Source organism: Propithecus coquereli, unplaced genomic scaffold (assembly GCF_000956105.1).
Source record: "Propithecus coquereli isolate 6110/MARCELLA unplaced genomic scaffold, Pcoq_1.0 Scaffold944, whole genome shotgun sequence".
Taxonomy (NCBI): Eukaryota; Metazoa; Chordata; class Mammalia; order Primates; family Indriidae; genus Propithecus; species Propithecus coquereli.
The window spans coordinates 363757-386038 of record NW_012155774.1 but is presented as its reverse complement, the minus strand read 5'-3'; the positions used below and the strand labels follow the sequence as shown (position 1 = coordinate 386038).

General features: G+C 57.8%; 1 protein-coding gene across 1 annotated transcript in view; it reads left to right on the top strand.

The window, feature by feature from the left end:
• Positions 1–7003: 7003 nt before the first annotated feature.
• The window catches only part of IGFN1 (immunoglobulin-like and fibronectin type III domain containing 1), a 39976-nt gene continuing 24697 nt past the window's right edge, over positions 7004–22282 (top strand). The window contains exons 1-14 of the mRNA XM_012664956.1: positions 7004–7063; positions 8866–8917; positions 9392–9514; positions 10664–10803; positions 11921–12020; positions 13392–13436; positions 13648–13693; positions 14260–14434; positions 15381–15494; positions 16841–17009; positions 18110–18382; positions 19131–20329; positions 20366–21930; positions 21986–22275. Coding sequence (XP_012520410.1) covers positions 7004–7063; positions 8866–8917; positions 9392–9514; positions 10664–10803; positions 11921–12020; positions 13392–13436; positions 13648–13693; positions 14260–14434; positions 15381–15494; positions 16841–17009; positions 18110–18382; positions 19131–20329; positions 20366–21930; positions 21986–22275 — 4351 coding nt within the window. The remainder of the gene's footprint in view (positions 7064–8865; positions 8918–9391; positions 9515–10663; positions 10804–11920; positions 12021–13391; positions 13437–13647; positions 13694–14259; positions 14435–15380; positions 15495–16840; positions 17010–18109; positions 18383–19130; positions 20330–20365; positions 21931–21985; positions 22276–22282) is intronic.

Here is a 22282-nt window from a genome sequence, read left to right as displayed (position 1 = left end):
TGGCTCCCAGAGTGACTGCGTAATTCCCGGTGAGTCCCATTCCCACTCAGAGTCCCCTTGTCCCCTTTTCTCTGGAACCTCTCCCTTCTGCATCTTGCAGTTTTATTGCACAGAGCCACGTTGGGCGTCTTCTTCCCTCGCTTTTAGACATCACGGTTACAGAAGAGTCTCCACGTGTTTCCAGGCTTAAAACCACGTAGTGGTGGTAATGAACTGTTCTTCCCCCAGCAAATGAGAGTCAGGAAAACCATTTGCAGATTCTCTCAGGGCCTGTTCATCCCACAGATGAATGTCAAGCATGATTCTCGACTCGGAGAACAAGGCAGAGTCCCTCTTTCACGGGGCAGTGCACAAGCATGTGTCCTAAAGATGGGCGATCCCAACAACGGCGAGATAATTTCAACGATGGTAAGTGCTGGTTGCTTTGCTTTGGGAATCAACGGTCACGCTGAACCAATCCACAACTGAGTAAGCGAGGCAGGGGCAACAGAACGCACGGGCATCTCACCGCAATCCACAGTGGAAACAGTAAAATAAAAGAGATAATTTATGAGACAATAATATCAAGTGCCGTGAACAGTGGCCCACCGTAGATGCTTATCACCTGCTAGTTTCTGTTTCTACTTGTCTTACAGAGAACTGGCTGTCAGAGCCAACCACGGCAATGACAGATGCCATTTAACGGTGGCCTGGTGGTGGAGATTGTGTCTCCTCAATCAGAGGCCCCGGGCTGTGCCTCTGCCATCAGGCGTGGAAGCCCGGGGCTCTGTCTCCCCACCCGAGGAGGAGCTTCCTGCAAGTAGCAACTGTCTGCTTGACAGCCCTCGGGGAGGGTCCTGCCCCTGGGTTTCCTAGGCCGGGAATGTCGGCCACCTTTCCTCCCTACGGCTGGGCTTCCCGAGGACTTGAGGTGCCCAGCAAGTCCCAGCCAGCTCCCTGCCCAGCCCTCGGCCTGGCCCTGTCTGCGGTGTCCTGCTGTGGCACGGTGCCCCCGGGCCAAGCCGCTGGTCAGGGATGGGGTTGCAGCCCGATCTTTGCCACCAGCTGCGTGCGGCTAGGCTTCTGGGAATCTGGGAAGTCGGTGCCAGAGGGAGGACAGCTGATCCCAGGGAAGGAGCGATGCTGGAGGCTGGGGGCGGGGAGGACTGTGTCACATGGTTGCACCCCCAGGGTCCCTTTCTCGGCTGCCCAGTGGGAGTGAGGGTTCCCGGAGACAAGTCGTGTCCCCATCTGGGCCTCAATGGATCCATCAGTCCACAAGCATCGAGCTTTCCCTGAGTGTGTATCGGGCTTAAGCACAGGACTTGGAAGTCCCTGTCCCTGCCCTCGGGAGCCCCCAGTCTGGTGTGGGAGACACAGCCCCTACCCAGTCTAATGGGGCAGCCAGGTCCTGGCTTCAGATTTTTTTCTACTCCAGTCTAACCAATACACAACACCCATGGGCTCTTTCTAAGACACAAATATGTCATTTCTCTGCCCGAAAACCTCCCATGACTCCTCATTCACTCCAAAATAATCACCGAACCCCACAGCGAGGTACAAAAGACCCTTTACAACCTCCCTGGGTGTGAAGCCCGCAGAGTGGGTGGGCCTGTGGGTGAAGGCTCTTTCCTGCCACCTCAAGGAATCGGACCTGCTCGAGGCTCTTTTTTGGGAATCTGCTAGACACGTTTTACTCACAGGGAACTTTTCCGTGCAGGGTGGGGAGGGGAAAGGGCAGACACGGCTTCCGAGCATCTCCCACCCCAGGCCCTACGGGCACAGGAGACAGCACCCTGTGATCAAGCTTCTGCGAGCTGAGTCCTGTCCCGGGGCGCAGTGGCTGGGGAAACGTGGGACAGGCCACAGCACAGGCCCAGGACCTGAAAACTGCAGTGAATTAATGCAGTCACATGGAAATGCCTCTTAAAACGGGTCACAGAGAGCAGGGAAGTCAGCATCCAGGGGGAGGGAGAATGCAGGGGGGAGGGTGTCGGGTGGCGGTGAGAGGCCTTGGATGCTGGGAGACTTTAGATTTGTTGCAAGCAGGCTCCTTGCATGGGCAGGAGGGTGACTCTTCAGCACGGAAGAACGATCCTACTCCAAACCCAGCCCCGATGGAGTCTGTTTCTAATATAAGAGTCTGAGTCAGGCTGTCCTGCTGGGGCTTCCAGGGGCCAGTTCCAGGACTCAGGGTCCCTTTTAAAGGTCTCCCAGCATGAGGTGGCTGGCTCCTCCAAACCGCCTCCCTACTGCTTACCCAGCAGAACCTAGCTCTGTCTGGACTCAGTTTCTCCACCTGAGAAAATGGCTTTCGGCCTTGGGTCCTTGGAGCTTCTCAGGGCAGTAGCCTGGCTGCGAGCTGGGTCTGGGCACTATCCAGGGCACTGTCCAGGTGGGGTCTCCAGTCCTACCCCTCCCCATCTCCTGCCAGCACAAAGCCTCTGGCCGCAAGGCCCCAGGCCACCAAGAGAAGCAGCCACAGCGTGGTTGTCAGGGGCACGAGGCGGGCACCACCCCCATTCTCCTCACAGCTCTCGGAGCAGATGGGCAGGAGGACACCTTCTACCCAGGCAGCCTGCTACCTCCTTTGTGCCTGCCTGGGCAGAGCGCAGGGGGCCCTGCTGCACGGGGAAGGGGTGCGGCAGAGCCTCCTGGGGTTTGCATCTTGGGAAGCAGGAGCGGTTTACTCACCTCCTCTTCTTCTGAGATAGAGACCTGGAGAGAGCAGCTTTCTGGAATGACTTAGGGTTTGGTGCTTGTCCCCACACGGGAGGCGACTCTGGGGTGCACCACCTCACCGTGCTCCTTCCGGGAGGCGCTGCTCCTCTCCAGGCCCCGGGGCCCATCCCTGGGAAGAAGGCTGTTGGATTAGATCCGCAGAGTACCGGTCGTTAAGACTGCAGACCGGGCACTGGACAGCTTTGGTCCACGTCCTGGCTCTGCCCCTCACTAGCTGTGCGACCTTGGGCAGGATATGTAACCTCTCCGTGTCTTAGTTTCCCCCTCTGTAAAATGGGGAATCGAGTCTGCCTTGCGGGTTTGTTGTGAGGAATTAAATGAGTTAATGTATCTGAAGACTTGGAAGAGTGTCTGGCACGTAGCAAGAGCTCTGTGAGGGTTAATATTGTTGCTGTTATGATTTTATTTCGGTTGTTAGGTGCCCTTAGAGGCCCTGTCCAGCTTTGATCTTCTGTGAGGGTCTACACGGCCCCAGTAGACTGGCGCCTGTTGTGGCCTAAGCCCTCCGGCAAACTGGACAGCCCCCCAGCCTCTCTTCCCCCGGGGTCCCAAGGACCCTCTTCTGCAGCCCTGGGGCCAGCTGGGCCTGCTGGGCTAGGCCCTTCCGGATTAGGGGATTGACTCCTGACTCAGGTTTCTCTGTTACCGAACGCCGGCTTTGCGAGCACGAAATTGCCCTTGGGGTCTCGTAGGTCTCCATTCCTACAAGGCCCCATGGGATTCATCGCACCGCTGGTGGGGTGACAAAGACCTGGACCCAGGCTGACCCGTGGGCCAGACAGGCTCCTGGGGACAGACTGGAAGGCAGCCCGATGGCGGCCAGTGGGTACTGGAGTGACGCACAGGAAGGGGATTGTCTGCCCCGCCAGCCCTTGCAGCCCCATCTTCCTGGTAACAACCGCGCTGAGAGTGGAGTCCGATGCCCCAGCCCCAGGCCCAGAAAAGAGCCCAAATCCCTGCAGCCATCTCCCCGGGCCAGCACGTGGCCTTCTACCTTCCATGGGAGTCCAGCTCTGTCGGTGGCATTGTGTGGGTGTACGTGTGTGTGTTTGCATGTCTTTGGTTAGAACCCTGCTCTCCCAACCCATCTTCCTGGACCCCAGTGGAAGCAAGAGAAGACACTGTCCAGTGGCTCACTCCTCCGGGGCAGAACCATTTTTACACCAAGACATAGAGGCAACGGCAGCCTGCGGGTGAATTCAAACTCTCTCTCGAGTCACACGGAATGACCTGGCTGTTCCAGTCCACAGGGCCTCGCCCACTCAGCAGTTCACGGGACTGTGGGATGTTGAAGTTGGCCAGGACCTCAGAGAGCATCTCATCCAGCTCATGCCATGTCCCCATGAGGGCCCCAGGAGGGAGGCCTTTACGGGGTCTCAACCTCTTGGTTCCTGCCATGTAGCGAATTCCCCTCTTGTGGGGACAAGAGAGCGTTAATAAATCTGACCATTCCCCACCCCAAAGTTGCCGAGCCCTTTCCGTAAGGCACTGAGGAAGAATGAACCAAGCTCGCAAATCCCCTGCCCAGGCTCCTTTGACACGGGCATCCCCCGAGTCAGGGACCGTGAGGTTTTGTTTCTTTATCTCCCAAAGGCAAAGTCTATTAGGAGGTATAAGGTTATAGCACGGGAAGTGGGGTGGACGCCTGGGCATGTGGACATAGCTAAATATTCTTAGACACTGTCTCTGGTAGAGGATAAAGAGGGAGGGTGAGAAAAACCATTTGACCCATCTTAATTCCTTGGAGTCCTGAAATTTCCATCTTGTTGCAATGAGAGGGATCCAAGTGTGATGCAGTGCAGAGACGAGAGGCCGCCCTGTGTAAGCTGCTCTTCAAACACGAGAAACAGCAGCCAGGGGGTCGTGGACACCCTGAGCCATGGCTCTGTTGGCTGCCCTGGCCTCAGGAAAGCGCTCACCAGCCACCTGGGGTGGGCGGAGGTGAACAATAAAGGCCCCTAACATGCTGTTGGGCCATGTCTCAGCCTCCTCATTCCCGCTCCTGGGATGCAGCACTGTGGCTCAGGAGGTCCCTGGAGCCCAGGCCCACGTGGCAAAGAACACCTTGGGGTTATTGGATCGCCCTCCTGGGAGCTGAGCGTCTGCCTCTCATTTCCTCCTTCAATGCCTTCTCCCTGCAGCCAGAACGAGGGTTTTTTGTTTTGAGACAGGTCTTACTCTGCCGCCCTGGCTGGAGTACAGTGGTGCAATCACAGCTCACTGTAACCTCGAACTCCTAGCTCAAGCGATCCTCCTGCCTCAGCCCCCCATGTAACTGGGCCTACAGGCACACTACCATGCTGAACTAATTTTTAAACATTTTTTGTAGAGATGGGGTCTTACTCTGTTGTCCAGGTTGGTCTCAAACTCCTGGCCTCAAGCAATCCTTCTACCTTGGCCTCCCAAAGCGCTGGGATTATAGCCATGAGCCACCATTCCCAGCCCAGCATGAGTTTTTTAAAAATGCAAATTGGATCCAGTCACTCCTTCAGCTTAAACAAACCTCAACAGCCCTTACAAAGAGATCAGAACTCTTCTATGGCCTGCAAAGCCCACCTGTCCAAACTCTCCCACACAGCTCCTTCCCTCACTTTCTAAGCCGTGGCTCCTTTGGAGCCGGCATCACAGTGTGTAACCGGATATTTAACGTCTGTCTGCCTCACCAGACTGCAAGCTTCCCGAGGGGAGGGCCCTGCCATTGCCTGCCTTTGTGCTCCAGGGCTTAACACAGTGCCAGGGCCAGGGCCCAACACAGGGTAGGTGTTCAACACATATTTGTTGAATAAGTGAAAGATCGGTCTCTGGCACTCAGGACCGCACAGGGAGGGCACACAAACGCGCACACACACACACACACTCGAGCCGAAGAGGTCAAACCCCTTCCGTCTCAGAGCGCATACAGAGGCAGCTCCTGCAGAACTGGCGAGGTGCTGATGAGTCCGTGCAAATGTTCAGTGTCCTCCCCTTGAAGGAGACATTAGCCCCATTTCCTTCTACTTCACCCGAATCCTCGATCAAGCCTTGCTTGTTGGTGGCAACAGACCAGATTTCTGTCCTTAGGGAGAGAGCAGGTGGCTCTTCCAAAGCAGACCAGGTGGCCTTATCTCCTGGGCCTCACCTGCCCCCACTCTCCGTAAGAAAATCTGTTACCAGCCATCCTATCTCCAGTTTCCATCTTCCATCCACGCGTCCTCGAACACCCAACCACCTGTCCTGCCAACGGCAGTCCCCACCCCAGCTGCTCGGGTCCCCTGTTCTGTCCCTCGAGAAGCTCCTGAGCAAGCCCACCTCCTCCAGAAGCCCTCCTGGCTGCCCAGTTCCCAGGGTCTTCTCCTTCCTGGCTGCTCTCAGCGGAGTCTAGGTCTGTGGCTAGTGCCTGAAATTTGTTGCCTGTTTGATACCACTTTGAGGTGTGATTCCCAAGAGGGCAGCAGCTTTATGTATCTGCGGGACTTATGGTCTCACAGGTCTCAAGGGACCAGCTTAGCAGAAAATGTAAGGCTTTGGATGGTGAAAAGGCCGGTGCTGAAAGGGGGCATATAAATGAGGCATCAGGGAACAAACTCGCCTGAGGCCAATCTGGTTGAGAGATTAAAGCTCTGCAAAATGAGGAGTTGGATGGGCTGATGTCACAGGGCCCTTCCATCTCTGACCGCCGAGGCTAGGGTGTTAGTCCTGGGGGACCCTGCCCTGCCAAGCCCGGGCTGGAGGAGGAGGGAGGCGGGGTGAGTGGGAGGGGCGGAGGGAGTCAAGCGCCCGCTGACACCTGCTCCAGCCCTGCTGTCCACCGCAGTCCACCCAGAGCCTCTGGCAGCAAGCAGCAGCTGGACGCAGGAAGGAGGGAGCAGACAGGAGGCAGGAGGCCGGCTGCGTGCCCAGGTAAGTGGGTGCTGCACACCTGGCCGTCCACCAGACCAGGGTGGGGCCGAGATGGAGACACTGACTGCTCTCCAGCGTTCCCACTCAGGAAGGGGCGGCAGCGGGCGTGAGATCAGCCTGGGGAGCACACCCGGCTGGGTGATGTCACACTGGGGTGCATCTAGGTCCCCTCTAGATGACTCCAGGGATTTGGAGGAGAGAATTTCAGTGAATCTTGTCTGGATGGTTCTGTCTTGGCTCTGATTTTCTGGGCACTGCTTGACTTAGAGTGTGATACGGTGACCAGATTAAAAATATCACCAGCAGTCCAGAATAAGGACCTCAGGGCTGGGACTTGTTGTATCTCGGCTAAGAACATGGTCAGAGCAGTTGAGAGGAACCCCATTTGGCTTTTCGTGCTTCCATGCCTGCCAGTAAGAAGCTGGAGGTAGCAGGGACCTGGATCCGCAGGATGGAGCCGCAGGTGGGGGCCGAGGGCTGGGGGCGTGAGTCCTGGAGAGGCGGAGGGGGGGGGGATACTGCCCTGGGGTCTAGGGCTGAGTCTTGTCGGGAGAGCTGAGTGAGGACACAGGCTGCCATGTGGTGCTGGGAAGAATTGGGATTCTTCCCAAATGTGGGAATGCATCACGGAGGAGAGAATCCGTTTCCTCCCCCATGCCCTGCAGTTGAGACCACATCTCTCTAGTCTCCAACCAAACAGGTCCTTACCCATTTGTCATTGACCTTGCACCAAATCTGGCTTATTTCCAAAGAGGATGGAGGTCCAGGGGGTGAGATGGTTTCACATTGGACCCTAAGTTCCCTGAAGGGTTCTGCTTCCCTCTCCGTCCTCAGCTGGGACCTGGGGGCAGGGGGCTGGAGGGAGAAGAGTGGCGCCAGCGTTCTATTTCTTTGCGTGTGACGGATAGTTGAGTAATTGACTGATAGCTGGTGGTGCCGATGATGGGGACAATGACGAAGACGACGGCTGAGATAGCTGTGTTCGACTCAAACTACTCCAGTGTGGGGGTCGCAGACGGGTGCATGCGCTTGCCTCTACCAGGGGATTGTAGTGGGGAGTGGGTGGGACAGAGGTCTCGGCAGCCCCCCTCCACCACGGCCAGCTGTGTCCTCCTCCATTGATGGCTGACTTCCCTCTCCTCCCTCCCACATGATCCCTGAGGCATAGCGGCTGTGACGCGGTGACCGCTCCAGAACGCGGCTGGCGCACCGCGGCATTCTGGCGCGCCGGGGTGCAGGGGCTGGGCTGCAGAGGGGATGCGGGGCCAGAAGTGCCAGTGGGGGGCAGTTGCGAAAGGGAAGAGTCTCGGTGGGAGGGAGGAATTTGCTCTGTCATGTGTGATTCTCTATTAATAACAGGGCTCTTTGGGCAGGAAGTGGCGTCCCCAAAATGGAACCGCCTGGCTATGCGCCAGTCACACAGGAGGTGGGATTGCTGGAGAATTCCTTCAAGACCACCTGCCCCCCAATTTATGGCTCTCATCCCATCTCAGAGCCAACCCCCCACCCCCGTGTGGGATTTCCCGTCGGTCCTGGCAGATGGATGCCTTTGAGAGGGAACCCTGGGGAGACGGTGGCGGTGGTTGGGAGGGCTGGAAAGCACTCGTGTTCACCTGACACGATAACTCACCGGCTCCGAAGGGGAGCGGATGGATTTATGGGGATCCCACTGGCCTGGGCGGAGAAGAGATTAAGAGCAGCCAAGTCGAGGACTCTCCCTGCAGACCTCGTGATCTGAAGGATTCCAGACTGGGGAGCGTGGGAGGTGGAGGGACGCTGGGCGCTGCCAGGAGGTCCCAGAGTTGGGGGAGGAGCCAGGAGGCCCAGAGAACGTCCCTGGAGAATTCACATTCCAAAGTCAAGGGGGCAAGGCTGTTAAACAGCGGGAGAATCCGACGGAGTGTGATTTCCTCTGGTTTGGGAAGGCCGTGTCTCCCCCTCCGAGTGGCCGTCAGGCCAAGGGTCGTGCCGGGAGGCCGGACCAGCAGCAGAGTGGGCAGGCTCAGCCTCACGGCTCCCTTCACCTGGGAACGGTACCAGCTGCGTAGCATCCTACCGCCTCCCTGGTCTCTGGGAAATTGGTTTTGCTGGGGCCAGGGAATTGCGGGAAACCAACCAGTGCCATTAATGGGGTCAGACAATCTCCTGGGGGCAGCAGCTTCTCCCAGCTCCCACCCCAGATAGCAGCTGGTGCACGAGGGTGTGGGAGGGGTGGGCTGAGACCAGCCTGGACCCCACATGAGCAATTCTGTCTTCTGTTCTCAGGAGATCCGTTTCTACCCTCGGAGGAGCCAAAGAGGAGGTAGAACTATGGCAGGTGAGAGAAGAACCATCCTCCCCACCTTCCCCAGGGTGGAGAGGAAGGAAGGGTCAAAGATTTGGGGGAACTTAGCTGTCTCTGTTTTTTCTAAGGTTTGGCTTTGGGTTTCGATTGTTTTCCCCAGTACGAGGTGTAAAGCCCCCACATGGGCTCCTGCTTCCTGAGGAGGAGCCCTCCCCCCTCTTCCCTCCCCAGCTTTTCCCCAGTGGCGTGCTCACGGTCTTCCTGGGGTGCCCCCTCCCCACTTCACAGGGGCTCCATTTACACTGTGGGAGGCCACAGCCAGAGTCCCACTAGAAAATTCAAAAGCAACATCCACGGGCAGGAGGTAGGACGGGCAACCCTGCCCAGCAGTCAGACAGAGAAGGGGGCTTGCTCCTTGGGTGACGGGGTGAATGCTCTGTTCTACTGAAGCGCCGCCCAAGAGGGAGAAGGGGAAGGGCCCATCTCCCTCTCTCCCGCCTTCTCCAGAGAAGCCCTGGAGGAAGTCCTCGCTCCCTGGGGTGAAAGTCCGGCAGCTGGTGGATGAGGTCCCCGAGGGCGGCCGCACGCCGGACTTCGAGCAGAAGCCTGTCACCTTGGCCCTGCAGGAGGGTGAGCGCCCGGAGGGGAGCTGCCGCGGGGAGGCGCGATTCCTGCTCTCTGGACAGGGTGTGGGCGCCTGTCCCTCCGTCCATCACCAGGCCTTGTCGTGTCTCCCTCCTGTGCTTGGGTGGTGCCACCTGCCTGGATCCCTTGCAAGGACAAGGGGCCCGGGGAGAGAAGGGGTAAAGGCAGTGGGGAGATGCCATGTTCTGCCCATGTGAGGAGTGTCTGGGGACAAGGCTGGGGACATGCTGAACTGGGGAGCGGGCAGGGCCTGAGGTGTGTCCTAGTCCCTGTCTCCCCTCTCCCGGCCTCGAAGCCGCTGCAGAGGGGCCCTGTTAGAACCGGTTAATCCTGACTCCTCCCAAGCCCTGCCTCCGGGCAGCCCACCCCTGTGGCTCGCAGACTGGGCTCGGGAAGGCCATTCTAGAAGGCCGAGGGAGAAAAATGCTCAGAACGTGGTGGGAACAAAGGCTTGCTGGGAAAGGGCTGGGAATCGGCGCTCTCTCCCCAGCACGGGTCCCTGCCGGGAATTTTAGTGCACAACGTTGGGGCACTTTATTTTTCTAAATCTGGAACAAGGTCATGAGAAATTGGGGAGGGTCCTTGGGCTTTCAGTCCGTACAGCTCTCCGCTGAGATGTTCCTGGTGGGAGGCTGAGGGCTGCTGCAGGGCGACAGCTCCCAGGCCCCCAGGCTGGAGCCCTGCGTCTCAGGACCAGCTCCTCTGAGCACCAGACAGCCCTTCCTTTCCCGGTTGTCATTCCTCTTTCCCCTAAGAGTAGACATGGAACCCACACAATCTCATCCCCTTCCCAGTCTTGGGAGAATCCTTCGGACTCCTCGGCCACCCACTCTCAGAGAAACGCCCCCCTCCCACCCAAGCCCTGCTGGGCTCCCTTTTTCACTAGGGACAGTCCAGCTGCACCTGTCTGTCACGGAGCCCGGGCTTCCGCAATACAACGGCAGGCAGGGGCTTTCTTCTGGGTGCCTGGGGTCGGCTGCTTTCCACCTGACCTTATGAGAGTCCTGAGTCAAGGGGACCAAGGCCTGGCACCCTTCTTGGCACGGGCAGTTGAAATACCTAGAGCAGGGGGATGACATGCATTAGAACCTCCCCCAACTTTTCAGTCTCCCCATCTGCCTCTTCCTGCCGCAGGGAGAAATGCTATCTTCCGGGCTGTGGTCTGCGGGGAGCCCAGGCCCGAGGTGCGTTGGCAGAGCACCAAAGGTGACCTCAGTAACTCCAGCAAGTACCAGATCTCCTCCGCCCCCGGCAGCAAGGAGCACGTGCTGCAGGTAAGAACCGTAGCTCTTCCCTCGACCAGGGTCCACCCATCTCCTCCCGTCCCTTTGAAAGTCTCCTTGGCGGCCTCCAATCCCCCAAGGGGTAAGAGATGCTCCCAGTTGAAGCTGAGTCCATTCAACTCCACCCCTTGGCTCAAGATTGCCTGAGCCAGGAGCGGCTCCAGCAGGCTCGCAGACACCTCTGCCCACAACCTGGCAGGTGGTGTAGACTGCAGCTTGAGAGCTTGAGCTCTGGAGTCACGCTGCCCGGGTTACAGTCCTAGGCCCACCACCTTTGGAGTTACTTCCCTCTTTCTACCTCTGTTTCCCCATCTGTAAAATGGGGTAATACTAGTACCTACATTAAGGAGTTTTTATGAGGATTAAAGGTTTAATGAGTCCTGGTTACTATTAGTGATATCCCACATACCAACCATGGAACGCCTACCGTGTGCCAGGCCCTGGCCCAAACATCCGACATAGATTATATGATTTAATCCTGACCATTCACTACCTTTTTTTTTTTGAGACAGAGTCTCACTCTTTTTGCTTGGGCTAGAGTGAGTGCCGTGGCGTCATCCTAGCTCACAGCAACCTCAAACTCCTGGGCTCAAGCGATGCTTCTGCCTCAGCTTCCCGAGTAGCTGGGACTGCAGGCATGCGCCACCATGCCCGGTTTTTTCTATGTATTTTTAGTTGTCCGATTAATTTCTTTCTATTTTTAGTAGAGACGGGGTCTCGCTCTTGCTCATTCACTACTTTTTGAGGTATTATTATCCCCACCCTACAAGTGAGGAAACAAAGTTTAGAGAGGTTAGGTAACGCGCCCAAGGTCCCACATCTAGCAACGCGTGACAGGGATGGTTTTCAGTCCCCGATCCATCTGCGCCCTAGCAGCGAGCTCTTCCTGCTACATCATGCTGCCTCAGATGGCAACGCGCGGGTGCACCCACCCTCTGTCCGGACCCAGGCTTTTGTTTTGGGGTCTGTCTTTTCCGATAAAGACCACGAGCTCCATGAGGACAAGGACCGTGTCCTGCCCGCCTTACACCCCGGCACATAGCTGTGTCTAGAAAACGGAGCAAGGGGACACGCTAGCCCTGTTCCCCCGCCCGTGGCCTCTCTGCAGATCAACAAGCTGACAGGCGAGGACACGGACCTGTACCGCTGCACGGCGGTGAACGTGTACGGAGAGGCCGTGTGCTCAGCGAGACTCACCGTCATCGAAGGTGGGCTTCCCCCCCGCCTGCCTCATCGGTGCCGCGCGTGGCTTCGCCCCTAAGAGCCCTCAGAGGAATCAGAAGCCCTGTGGCTGGGGCGGCAGCGGAGGAGGGGAGGAAAGGGAGGCCCACCAAGGCTGCCGCCGGCCCACCTTGCGCCAGGCCCTCGCTCGGCCTTCAGCCAGTGACACACCAGATCTATGTGCGACTAAAAAGGCACAGCTCAGCAGCCGCCCTGCTGCAGACGCTCTGAAGGACGTCCTCTCTGCCCAGGGGAATGAGGTCAGGACCTGGAGTCCACCAACTCATCCGGTGGGCTTTGCTCTGCTCTCTGAGCCTGAGTTTCCCCACTGTGCAAAGGATGTTTTATACAGGCCTATGTCAGAGGTGACAGGTAACACAAGGGCCAAGTCCTCTCTCAGACAAGTTCAGTTTGATTTTCACAGTGTTGGAAATTTTAAAAATTAATCGTCGACCCGCGATAATGGAAGGTGGCTGTCTCTCAAGGAAGCAGATCTAGCGTCTCAGCTGGTCATGCTTACAGCCGGCTTGCCCGCAAGTACCAGAAAATCCTGCCAAGAGTCGCCCAAGAAATAAAGATACTTAATGACTTCACGTAATGAGATGGTGTCCAGGGCTCATGCCGCAGCTGAGGGCTGTCATCAGAGAGCTGGGTTCTTTCTGTGTCACTGCTCTGCCGTCCCTGGCAGGCTGTTTGTCACCTCCCGGTCACGGGATGGCTGCGGCAGATCCAAACCCAATCCGTGTGCAAGAGGGCCCGGGTCCGTCCGCCCCGCTTGTCAAGGAAGCCAACGCTCCCTCAGAAATGCCGGAGCGCACCAGTCAGAGCCGGGTCACGTGGCCACTGCTGGGGGCAAGGGTGGCTGGGAGGCAAGTATGTGGCTTTCCCAGCCTCTCTGGGGGAGCAGGGAGGAAGAAGAGGATGTGAAAGGCTGCAGGGTCAGCCAAGCAGCAGGTCTGGCATGTTTGGCAATGCTGGGGGCCTGTGCCGCGCCAGGGCGGGTCCCAGCTTGGTGAAAGAGCAGCTGCCCCTTAAATGCAGTTTGTTGTGGGTGTCAGTGTCCACTTCGCTCAGTTATGCCCCCTCTCTGGCCCCTGTGGACATGGGACTGGGCCTCCCCTGCATGCAGTGATGTTCAGGTTGCTTCCCATGGTCATGGTGGGCTCCGGGGCTTCAGAGCTTATGACAGACAGACCGTCCACCCGGCTCCATTCTGCTGGCGGGGACAGTCCACGCCTCAGAGGATAGCGGGGAAGGGCTCTGGGACTTTGTCGGTTTCTCAGGAATATCTTCACTGTGTCTTGCCTCTCTCCTGCCTACCCACATCAACTCCTTTCTCTCCTCCCTGGACGATCCAGTTGGCTTCCGGAAGAAACGGAAGAGGCAACAGGAACCCCAGGAGGGTAGGTGGATTTGTCAGAAACCTCCCTGGGGCCTTTGGGGGATACGCTACTCCTTGTCCGGTGTTCCCCACCTGGTCACACCTCCACACACCTGTGGGTCATCGCCGGTGTGTAGGAGGCCCCTCTCAAAGGCTCAGGGGGCAGCGTGGCCCACACAGAAGAGCCCCAGAAGGCCCACTGGGACTGGGCCTCATTCCTGCTCCTTTTCCAGACCTCAGGAAGGAGCTGATGGACTTCCGGAAGTTGCTGAAGAAGAGGTCGGTCTGGGTCTGTCCATGGGGATTTTGGAGGCTCCCACGGTACCCCCCCCCCGCTATCTCCATGAGCAAGCGGGCTGAGCCCCGCCTCCACCCAATGCGGCAGGGAGGAGACTGCCCATAGCAGATGGGAGGGTGGGAAGAGCCCGGAACCTGTCCTTCTAGATCCAGCTCTGCCACTTCGACGCTCGTATCCTTGAGTTAATCGTCTCCTCTCTGGGTCCTGATTTCCTCATTTGCAAAATGGGGTGGTCCACTAGAACAATGATTTAAAACTTTTTTAAAGCAAAAGAACAATTCAACCCCACCCCTCCTTCCCCCGGACATCTTGTGCAGAAATCTACAATACGAGACATTAGCAGCAGAGTTTCTCCTGGAAGCCGGAGCTGCGGGGCGAGGCTCACCCCACCAACCTCTGGGTCCTTCTAGTCCCAGAGAGTCCAGGCTCTGGGTCTGTTTTCTCAAGTACACACAGAGCAACTTCCCAGGACTTTTCAGGGAGCCAGAGCCAGGTGGCCAACACTTGGGGCTCCTCTGGCCTCTGACCTGCTGGCCCTGCCCCCCAGGCCCCCACCAGCCCCTGAGAAAAAGGTGGACCTGGAGCAGGTGTGGCAGCTGCTGATGACAGCAGACCGGAAGGACTACGAGAAGATTTGCATGAAGTACGGCATCGTCGACTTCCGGGGCATGCTGCGCAAGCTGCAGGAGATGAAGAAGGAGCAGGAGAATAAGATGGCAAAGGTACTCTCACCCCCCCGCCCCCCCCAGACACCTGGAGCAAGACGCCGCACATCTGGAGGTGCCTGGAGGCAGGCCTCGGGAAATCAGGCATGGCCAGGGCCCATCTCCGTCCAGTCCCCCGTAGGGCATCTGGCTAAGAACCTGGGCTTCCAGGTTGGCGTCCTGGCTTTGAAACCCGGTTCTGAGAACTTACTAAACTCTGGGGCTTTGGAAAAGTTAGGGCCTCTGTGTCTTGGTTTCTTTGTCTGTAAACTGGGGATTATATTAATACTTACAGCTACTTTGTAGGGTTATTGGGAGGATGAATGAGAGAAGGTACTTAAAGCACTTAGCGTAGTGCCTGACACGTGGTAAGGGCTTGACGTCAGCCGTCATGCTCATCATCACCAGATGTAGGAGCCTGTCTGACCTCTGAAGCCTTCCAAGAAAGGGATTTGCACCATTCCAGAGTCTTATAAACTACACAGGAACTTCTTTCCTGTGTCTAACTTAACTGGAGCGTAAGTCGAACGTTTCTTCTAGAAATGGAAAACAACTAGTTTTCATTATCCTGAAAATAGTGTTTTATTACATCGAAGGTGGTTCCCCAAACCTCTCACCTGGGGCCTCGGCTTTCCCTTCCCCAGGCTTTCTCATCTGCTTTATCACAGAGTTTTACACACAGTAGGTGCTCAACTAATGTTTATTAGATGGAAGAGCGGATGAATGGAATAGCTCTACTGTGTTCTTGGAGCACCTGGACGCTTTTCTTGGTCGCCTTCCTGAACTGATCTCTCATTCTGGACTATTTCCATCCCCCAGGGGCTGACTTCTCCCCACTGTACAATGGCAGTGCGTGCTCACGGGGACACTGTGGGCCTGGCACGGTACCAGGGCCTGTGAGGGTTTGGAGTGCCCGGGAGAGAGAGCTCCAAGCACTCCCCCGGTGGGTTTGTCTGTCCTTTAGTACATCAACGCCATCTCCAATTTGAGACACATCAGGGTCACCAAGGAGGGGGTCGCGACCTTTGCCCTGGAGCTGGATCTCAAGGACTCTGAGAGCAAGATTTACTTGTACAAGGTGAGGCTGGAGGGGCCTTGAGTGGGGGGATCGGGCAGGGATGCTGCAGGTCCTGGGGGCGGGGGACCAGAGCACACAGGTCGCGGAGTTACTGGTTAGATTCAGGTGGAACCCTGTTGTCCACAGTCCGCGGGGACCTTTTACCCCGCATTGAGCAATCGGGCCCCCAGCTGGGGCTAACGCCAGGGCATAGGGGTAAAAAAAGGGGTTCTGAGAAAGTGCACCCCCTTCTATCTGAGCTCTCTCTCCAGAGACTTGACACATCCCTGCATGGGCTCCAGGTGGGGACAGGGACAGATCTTGGGGGTGGGGAGGAAGGGCAGGGAGCAGCAAAGCTTACAATTAGTTCTGTAGCCAAACACAAGCTGTGTGACTTCAGACAAGATACTTACCTTCCCGTGCCTCAGTTTCCTCATTTGTGACCTGTCTCACTGTGTACTGAAATGCTACATGAGAGAATGCACGATTCACCCCTCCCCTCACCTCTGCTCACTCCTGCTGCTCTTCCCCCTGCCATGCGGACCTCGTCCCTGGTCCTTTGCTCCAGCTGTCCCCTCTGCCTGGCGTGCTCTTCCCGCACCCACAGGCTAATTCCCTACGGCAGCGAGGCTCTCCCTGACCACCGTGTGAAGCCGCTGCGTCCTCAGCCCCACCCTGGCACTCCTGAACCCCATACCCCGCTCTCCCTCTCCCCCCCAGTTCTATTTCTTGCTAACATAAATTATTTACTTATTTATGCTGTTTGTCTCCCCCATAGAATTTTAGCTCCTGAGGGCAGAAATCTTGGCTTTGCCCATTGATGTGTCCCAAGTACCTAAAACGGTGCCTGGCACACAGTGGGCACCTAATAAGTGTTGGCTCTCGTTCCTCCTCAGCAAGCAGCACATCTATCCGGGGCTTAGTTAAAGTGGGTGTATGTAGACTGCCGGTGTGTAGAGCCTTAAAGATGGCTGATGGCACTTTTGGAAAGTTCCCCTCGCTGAATAAATGCGCTGGGGCCGGGGACCCTGGGCACTGGTTTTGCCCCCTGCCCCCCTTGCCAAAGTCGCAGGGCGGCTGGGTACTAACTCTACTCGCAGCCTGAGCTGGAATCTGCACTCTGAGGTGCCTCTTTGCATACCACTTGCAGGTTTTTCCTAAGAGTCACGGACGTTCTGGAGCATGTATCCCTCTCAATCCCAGCTGCCCGCTGTCCCCATCCCCTCACCTTTACTGCTCCAGGAATACATTGTCCAGTGCCTGGGCCGGTGGGGGGACTGCTGGTCGTAGTTGTGTGGGATTGGGGCAGGAAGCACTGGGACCCGCAGAGGCCCTGAGCCGCCCCCTCTTCCTTTTTCTGGTCTCAGGATGGTGAGATGGTCCCCTATGGCTTCGACAACCTGACCAAGCACTATCTGCGCCGGCTGGGGAAGCGCTACCACTTCCAGATCCAGGACCTGAGGCTCGAGGACTCTGGCATTTACCAGGTCAAGGTGGAGGATACCGTAGTCTTCTCCACGGAACTGGAGGCCAGTGGTGAGTGGTCGTCATGCGGAAGCTGGAGTGTGGGAGATGCTAGGAGCGGGGCCCGTGCCGGTGCAGCGTGTGTGGGTAGAGGTGACTCGGCTCCCTGCTGCAAAGACAACAGGGAGAGGCTGCACACCCGGCTGGTTACGATGGGCTTTGTTTTCCAAAAGCCGAGTTCTGTCTTCTCGCTGGGCTCTGCCGAGTTACAGTCACGGACGTAGGACATTCGTGTCATGCCCGTGATCACAGACCTGCAGCAACTGCTTATTTTCAGATCAGATCCAAACTCACTGCACGGCCTCCAGCCACCACCTCGCCCCTCTCTGCCGCATGTCCTGGTCTCCCGCAACTCCCTGGCAAGAATCTCTGCCCGGGTTAGGCACACTCGTGCCCTGTACAGACCTTTCCTTTCCTGCTCCCGGGCCCCCTCCCGCTCTGGGAACCGCCCTTCCTTCCCCATCAAACTCTGTCTCGTACCCCCAGAACACCTGACAGCTCGAGGGGGTTCTTGGAAGGACAAGGGAGGCCTGGGGGAAGGAAGTTTGGGGCAGAGATGTCATAAAGAGCAAGACTGAGTCGCGGTTGAGGGAGAGAGAAGAGGGTGATGCGTCCCAGCAGGCCTGGGTTCCTGGATGGGCTTTGAAACCCTGAAGCAGCGTGGCGTGGGGAAGGGAGCATGGCCTGGGGGGCAGCCAGGCTTGGGTGTGAATCCTGATGCCTCCTACCTTAGTAGGACTAGGGCAAATCATTTAACTTCTTAAGATTCACAGTTTCCTCCCCTGTAAAAAGGAAGTAATAACACCTGCCTCGGGATGACCAGATGACACAGCGCATGCACAAAGCACTGGCTCTCAGCTCTCAGGTTTCCTTCCTGTACCCACCTACCCCCAGATGTACCTTCTGGGTTTAGAATGACAAAGTCCCAGAGCTGAACATGGCCTCGTTGATCGTAACCTAATTTTCCCCCTTCATTTTATGTGGGGGGGACAGACACCTGGGCAAGGAGGTGGCCCGTCCAAGGAGACCCAGGCTGAGCCCCCAGCCCCACCGCCTCAGGTCCCACTGCGTCACGCTATCACGCTGACACCCGCATTCCCGCTTCCCCGCAGCCATCCCCGCCAGAGTGGTGGTCCCGCTGGCCGAGACTCGCTGCGAGGAGCACGCTGACGCGGTCTTTGAATGCACCCTCTCCAACCCCTGCCCCAGTGCTGCCTGGCAATTCCGGCACCGGCCGCTCCAGCCCAGTGACAAATACGAAGTGTCTGTGTCCCCCGACGGGCTGACCCACCGGCTAGTGGTGAGGGGGGCCCGTTTCTCAGACATGGGCCTCTACTCGCTGGGCACCGGGTTCCATGCCTCCAGCGCCTGGCTGGTGGTGGAAGGTGAGTAGTTCGCACCTCTGTCTTTTCTGCCTCCGCCAAGGCAGCCCCCAGGGCCAGGGAGGCATGAGGAAGGCCGGGAGAATGGGGCTGGCTCCGTTCGGTCGCTTGCTTTGGAACGACGCCGTCACTTTGAGAGGATGCGGAGGGCTGCTCAGATTTACTCTCGATCCACTGCAGCGCAGACCCCGCGGCCAGCCCGGCCTCCCCTGCCGCCTCTGCTTCACTGGGCCTCTTGGACTCCTCCGGGGCACAGACCTAAGCTGGCCCTAAGGTCCTGGACAGCCTAGGATCAGTGGCCCAGGCTCAGTGTGGAGGAGAAGCCCCTGGGCCAGGCCAGGGAGCCCCCCTTAAGCCCCCAGTGGGGATTGGGATTTGGGTTCCAGATGTTCCCAGGACGCTGTAATTGGACACAGCAAGGCAGGTGATAGGGCAAGTTGAGCTGTTTAAAACCACGTGCCCGCTGTGGCAGATTGATAAGCAAATGGCTTTTTCTTACGTATTTTCTCCCAACTCCTCGTGAACCAGGTAGCAGGGGGCCTGTGAGTACAGGATTGGGGAGGCAGTGGTGGATTTTTCCATCCGTGTGCAGGAACATCCTGGCTTCCTTCCTGGGTGGTCGGGGTGCTTCTCCACGGGGGAGGTGGGGCCAGGCAGGTGCTTTGGCCTGACTTAACAGGAGTTTTGATCTTTTCTCTTATCTCTCTATGGGGCACTGACCTCCCACGTAAATAATAATGCCTCACTGAAGCTGGGAAGGACAAAGAACTCCAGACCACCTGTGCGGACAGCCAGCTGCAAGGGCGAGGGGCCCCGGCCTGGGAAGCAGAAGACTCTGGGACCATCGGTAGCCAGGGAGGGAAGCCCATAGAGCAGGACCCCATGAGGGGCTTCCATGAGGGGGCTGAGCTGGAGTCTGGGCTCCAGCGGATCTCCAGCCCCGACAGGGCTGGCCTTGGCAGGCACGGATACTCTTTGATGGAGGATGAAGGGGCAGCTCGCTCAGATTGGGGCCCTGGGCAGGAAAGAAAGGGCTTTCTAGAAGCAGAGGGAGACAGAGTCACTCCTGGGGAAAATCAGCCCCATAGACAGGGAGGTTGGGCCGGAAGCCTTCAAGGGAGGCCCCATCTGCAGGGAGAGGGCCCAGAGTCAGGGTTGGGCTTCATGGGAAAACAACAGCAAGATCATGGCAGAGACATCAATGGGGACACATGCTGGGGGACAGCAGGAGGCTGGGAGGCTGGGTCCCGTGGCCCTCAGGATGGAGGACCGGGGAGCGGCTGGGAAGGAAAGGAGGTCAGAGAAGACAGTAGAGGTCAACGGGATAGGCACATCCAGGAGCGACTCTGGGATGCTGAACTGGGACCTGGGATAGGAAAGAGGGCCCTTCAGGAATCCCAGTCCGGTCCTGCGGGGTCCTGGCCAAGAGGGGAGGAGATAGAGACAATTTTGCAGGGTGACAGCCTGGACGAGATGGAGGGAGGGGACGGTCTGAGTATGGAAAGGGGGAGCGGAGCGGCAAGGGTAGCATCGAGCAGTGGGACTGGCCCTGGGGCAGCTGCAAACAGCGATGGAGCAGGAGGTCCTGGCACCCGGGAGTTTCCTGGAGGAAGAAGTTCTAGCTCCAAGGCGGGCGTGGGCCCTGAACCCTGGAGTTTGCAGGGAGGTAGAGATGCTGACTATGGGGAAGCCAGGGGCTACTGGGGGTCAGGGGAGTGTCCAGGACAGATATCTGGAGGCAAGGACTTCCAGGAACCATCAATGTCAGGTGGCAGAAAATTCCTTTCGGGGAGTGGGAGTCCTGAGGCCAGTGCTGAGGACTCACTGCAGGAGGCAGGTGATCTACGCTGGGGGGAATCTGCAGTTAGGGGAAGGGGCTACAAAACCAGCCCCGGAGGCCCAGGAGACCCCAGGTCCTGGAAAGGTGGCTTACAGGATGCAGAAGGAAGGGCAGTTCCCAGCAGGGGAGGGGGCACGGGGAGAAAGGATGGCCAGGAGACAGCTAGGGCCTTGGGCGGCGCAGGGGAAGGCTCCAGAAGCCTCCAGTCCTCCCAGGGCTGGGCAGCAGGTCAGGGGGGAGAAGGGGAAGCCGGCAGACCAGAGTCTGAGAGCGCAAGTCCTTGGGATGACACGTGGTCCAGCCCCAGAAAAACTGGGGCCCACCATGGGCCAGGAGTGCTGGGGTCCAGGGGAGGGAAAGGGGGCCTGGGTGGTACCCAGGTGGCTGGGCTGATAGAGTCCGGTCAGGGGGCAGATGCCGGAAGCCACAGCCTAATTAGGTCTCCAGGCCTGGGTGCTCAGGGGCCTGGGGGCACTCTAGGAGGTACAGACGGATTAAAAGGTCTGGGGGTAATAGGGTCTGAACCAGATTTCTGGAATGGGCCAGAGAGCTCCAGAGTAAAAGGATGCAAAGGTGAGATGGGCCATGAGGATGGCTTAGGAGGCCCAGAGAGAATGGAATCTAGGCATGGGGGTGGCTCAGGACATCCTAGAGGAATAGGTCTTGAAAACAAGGCTGGTTACAGTGACGGCTCAGCGGTGCCTGGAGAGATGGGGTCTGGTCATGGTGCTGGTTGTAGAGTTGCCTCTGGGGTACCCGTGGGAACAGAGTCTGAGGCAGGGAGTGCTTCCAGGCATGGCTTGGGGGTGCCCAGGGGAATGTGGTCTGGTGACAGAGATGACTGTGGTCCTGCAGGAAAGGGGTCTGGGGGAGTTGCCAGTCTCAGGGGTGGCTCAGGGGGCCCTGATGGAGCACCCATGGATGAAGCCAGGAATCGGGACGCTTGCAGAGGACAGGGGGAAACAGGCCCTGGGGGAGGCCATCATTTGGATGGTGGCCCAGGGAGTCCTGGGACAGTGGGGTCTGTGGGTAGAGGTGGTCGCAAGGCCTCCAGAGCAGTGGAGACTGTTAGGGAGGGACATGTGGAAGCAGAACCAGGAGGCGCTGGAAGAACAAGGCCTTGGGGTCAGGCTGGAGATTATGAGGGCTTCAGAGGCTCAGAGGCCCTGGGGGCCTTCAGAGAAGGAGGCTATGAAGATGGCGCCGGGGGTCCAGGAGCCATGGACTCAGGGTCTCTGAGGAGAGGGGGAAAGGTGGGTGATGGGGATGGGACTGGGTACCTTGGTGCCAGGGCCTCTGGAGCTGGAATTGGTTATTGGGATGGTACCAGGCACCCTGAGGCACTAGCGCCTCACGCGGGGGCTGGTTCTGAGAGCCAGTGGGCCTGTGGGTCTGGCAGGGTGCTGGGATCTGCGGCTGGGTCAGAAATTCCAGAGGCTCAGGGAACTGGGGGCAGAACATCTTATGAAAGAGGGTCAAGGGGCCTTGGGCCTAGGAGAACAGGGCCAGGGGGTGCAGCAGGCTTTAGAGGTGGCTCTGGAGGAATGGGATCAGAAGATGGGGCAGGTTGGGGGAATGGCACTGGGGATTCTGGGGAAATGGGCTCAGTAGATAAGGCAGGTTATAGAGAAGGCTTAGGGGCTCCTGGGAGAAGGGGTTTAGGAAGCAAGGCAGACTATAGGGATGGTTTAGGGGGTTCTGGGGAAATGGGGTCAGCAGATGGATACATCTGGTTATAGGGAAGATTTGGGGGCTCCTGGGAGAAGGGGTTCAGGAAGCAAGGCAGACTATAGAGATGGTTTAGGGGGTTCTGGGAAAATGGGCTCAGTAGATAAGGCAGGTTACAGAGAAGGCTTAGGGGATCCGGGGGGAAAGGGTTTAGGAAGCAAGGCAGATTGTAGGGATGGTTTAGGGGGTTCTGGGGAAATGGGGTCAGTAGATACATCTGGTTATAGGGAAGATTTGGGGGCTCCTGGGAGAAGGTGTTCAGGAAGCAAGGGAGACTATAGGGATGGTTTAGGGGGTTCTGGGGAAATGGGGTCAGTGGATACAACTGGTTATAG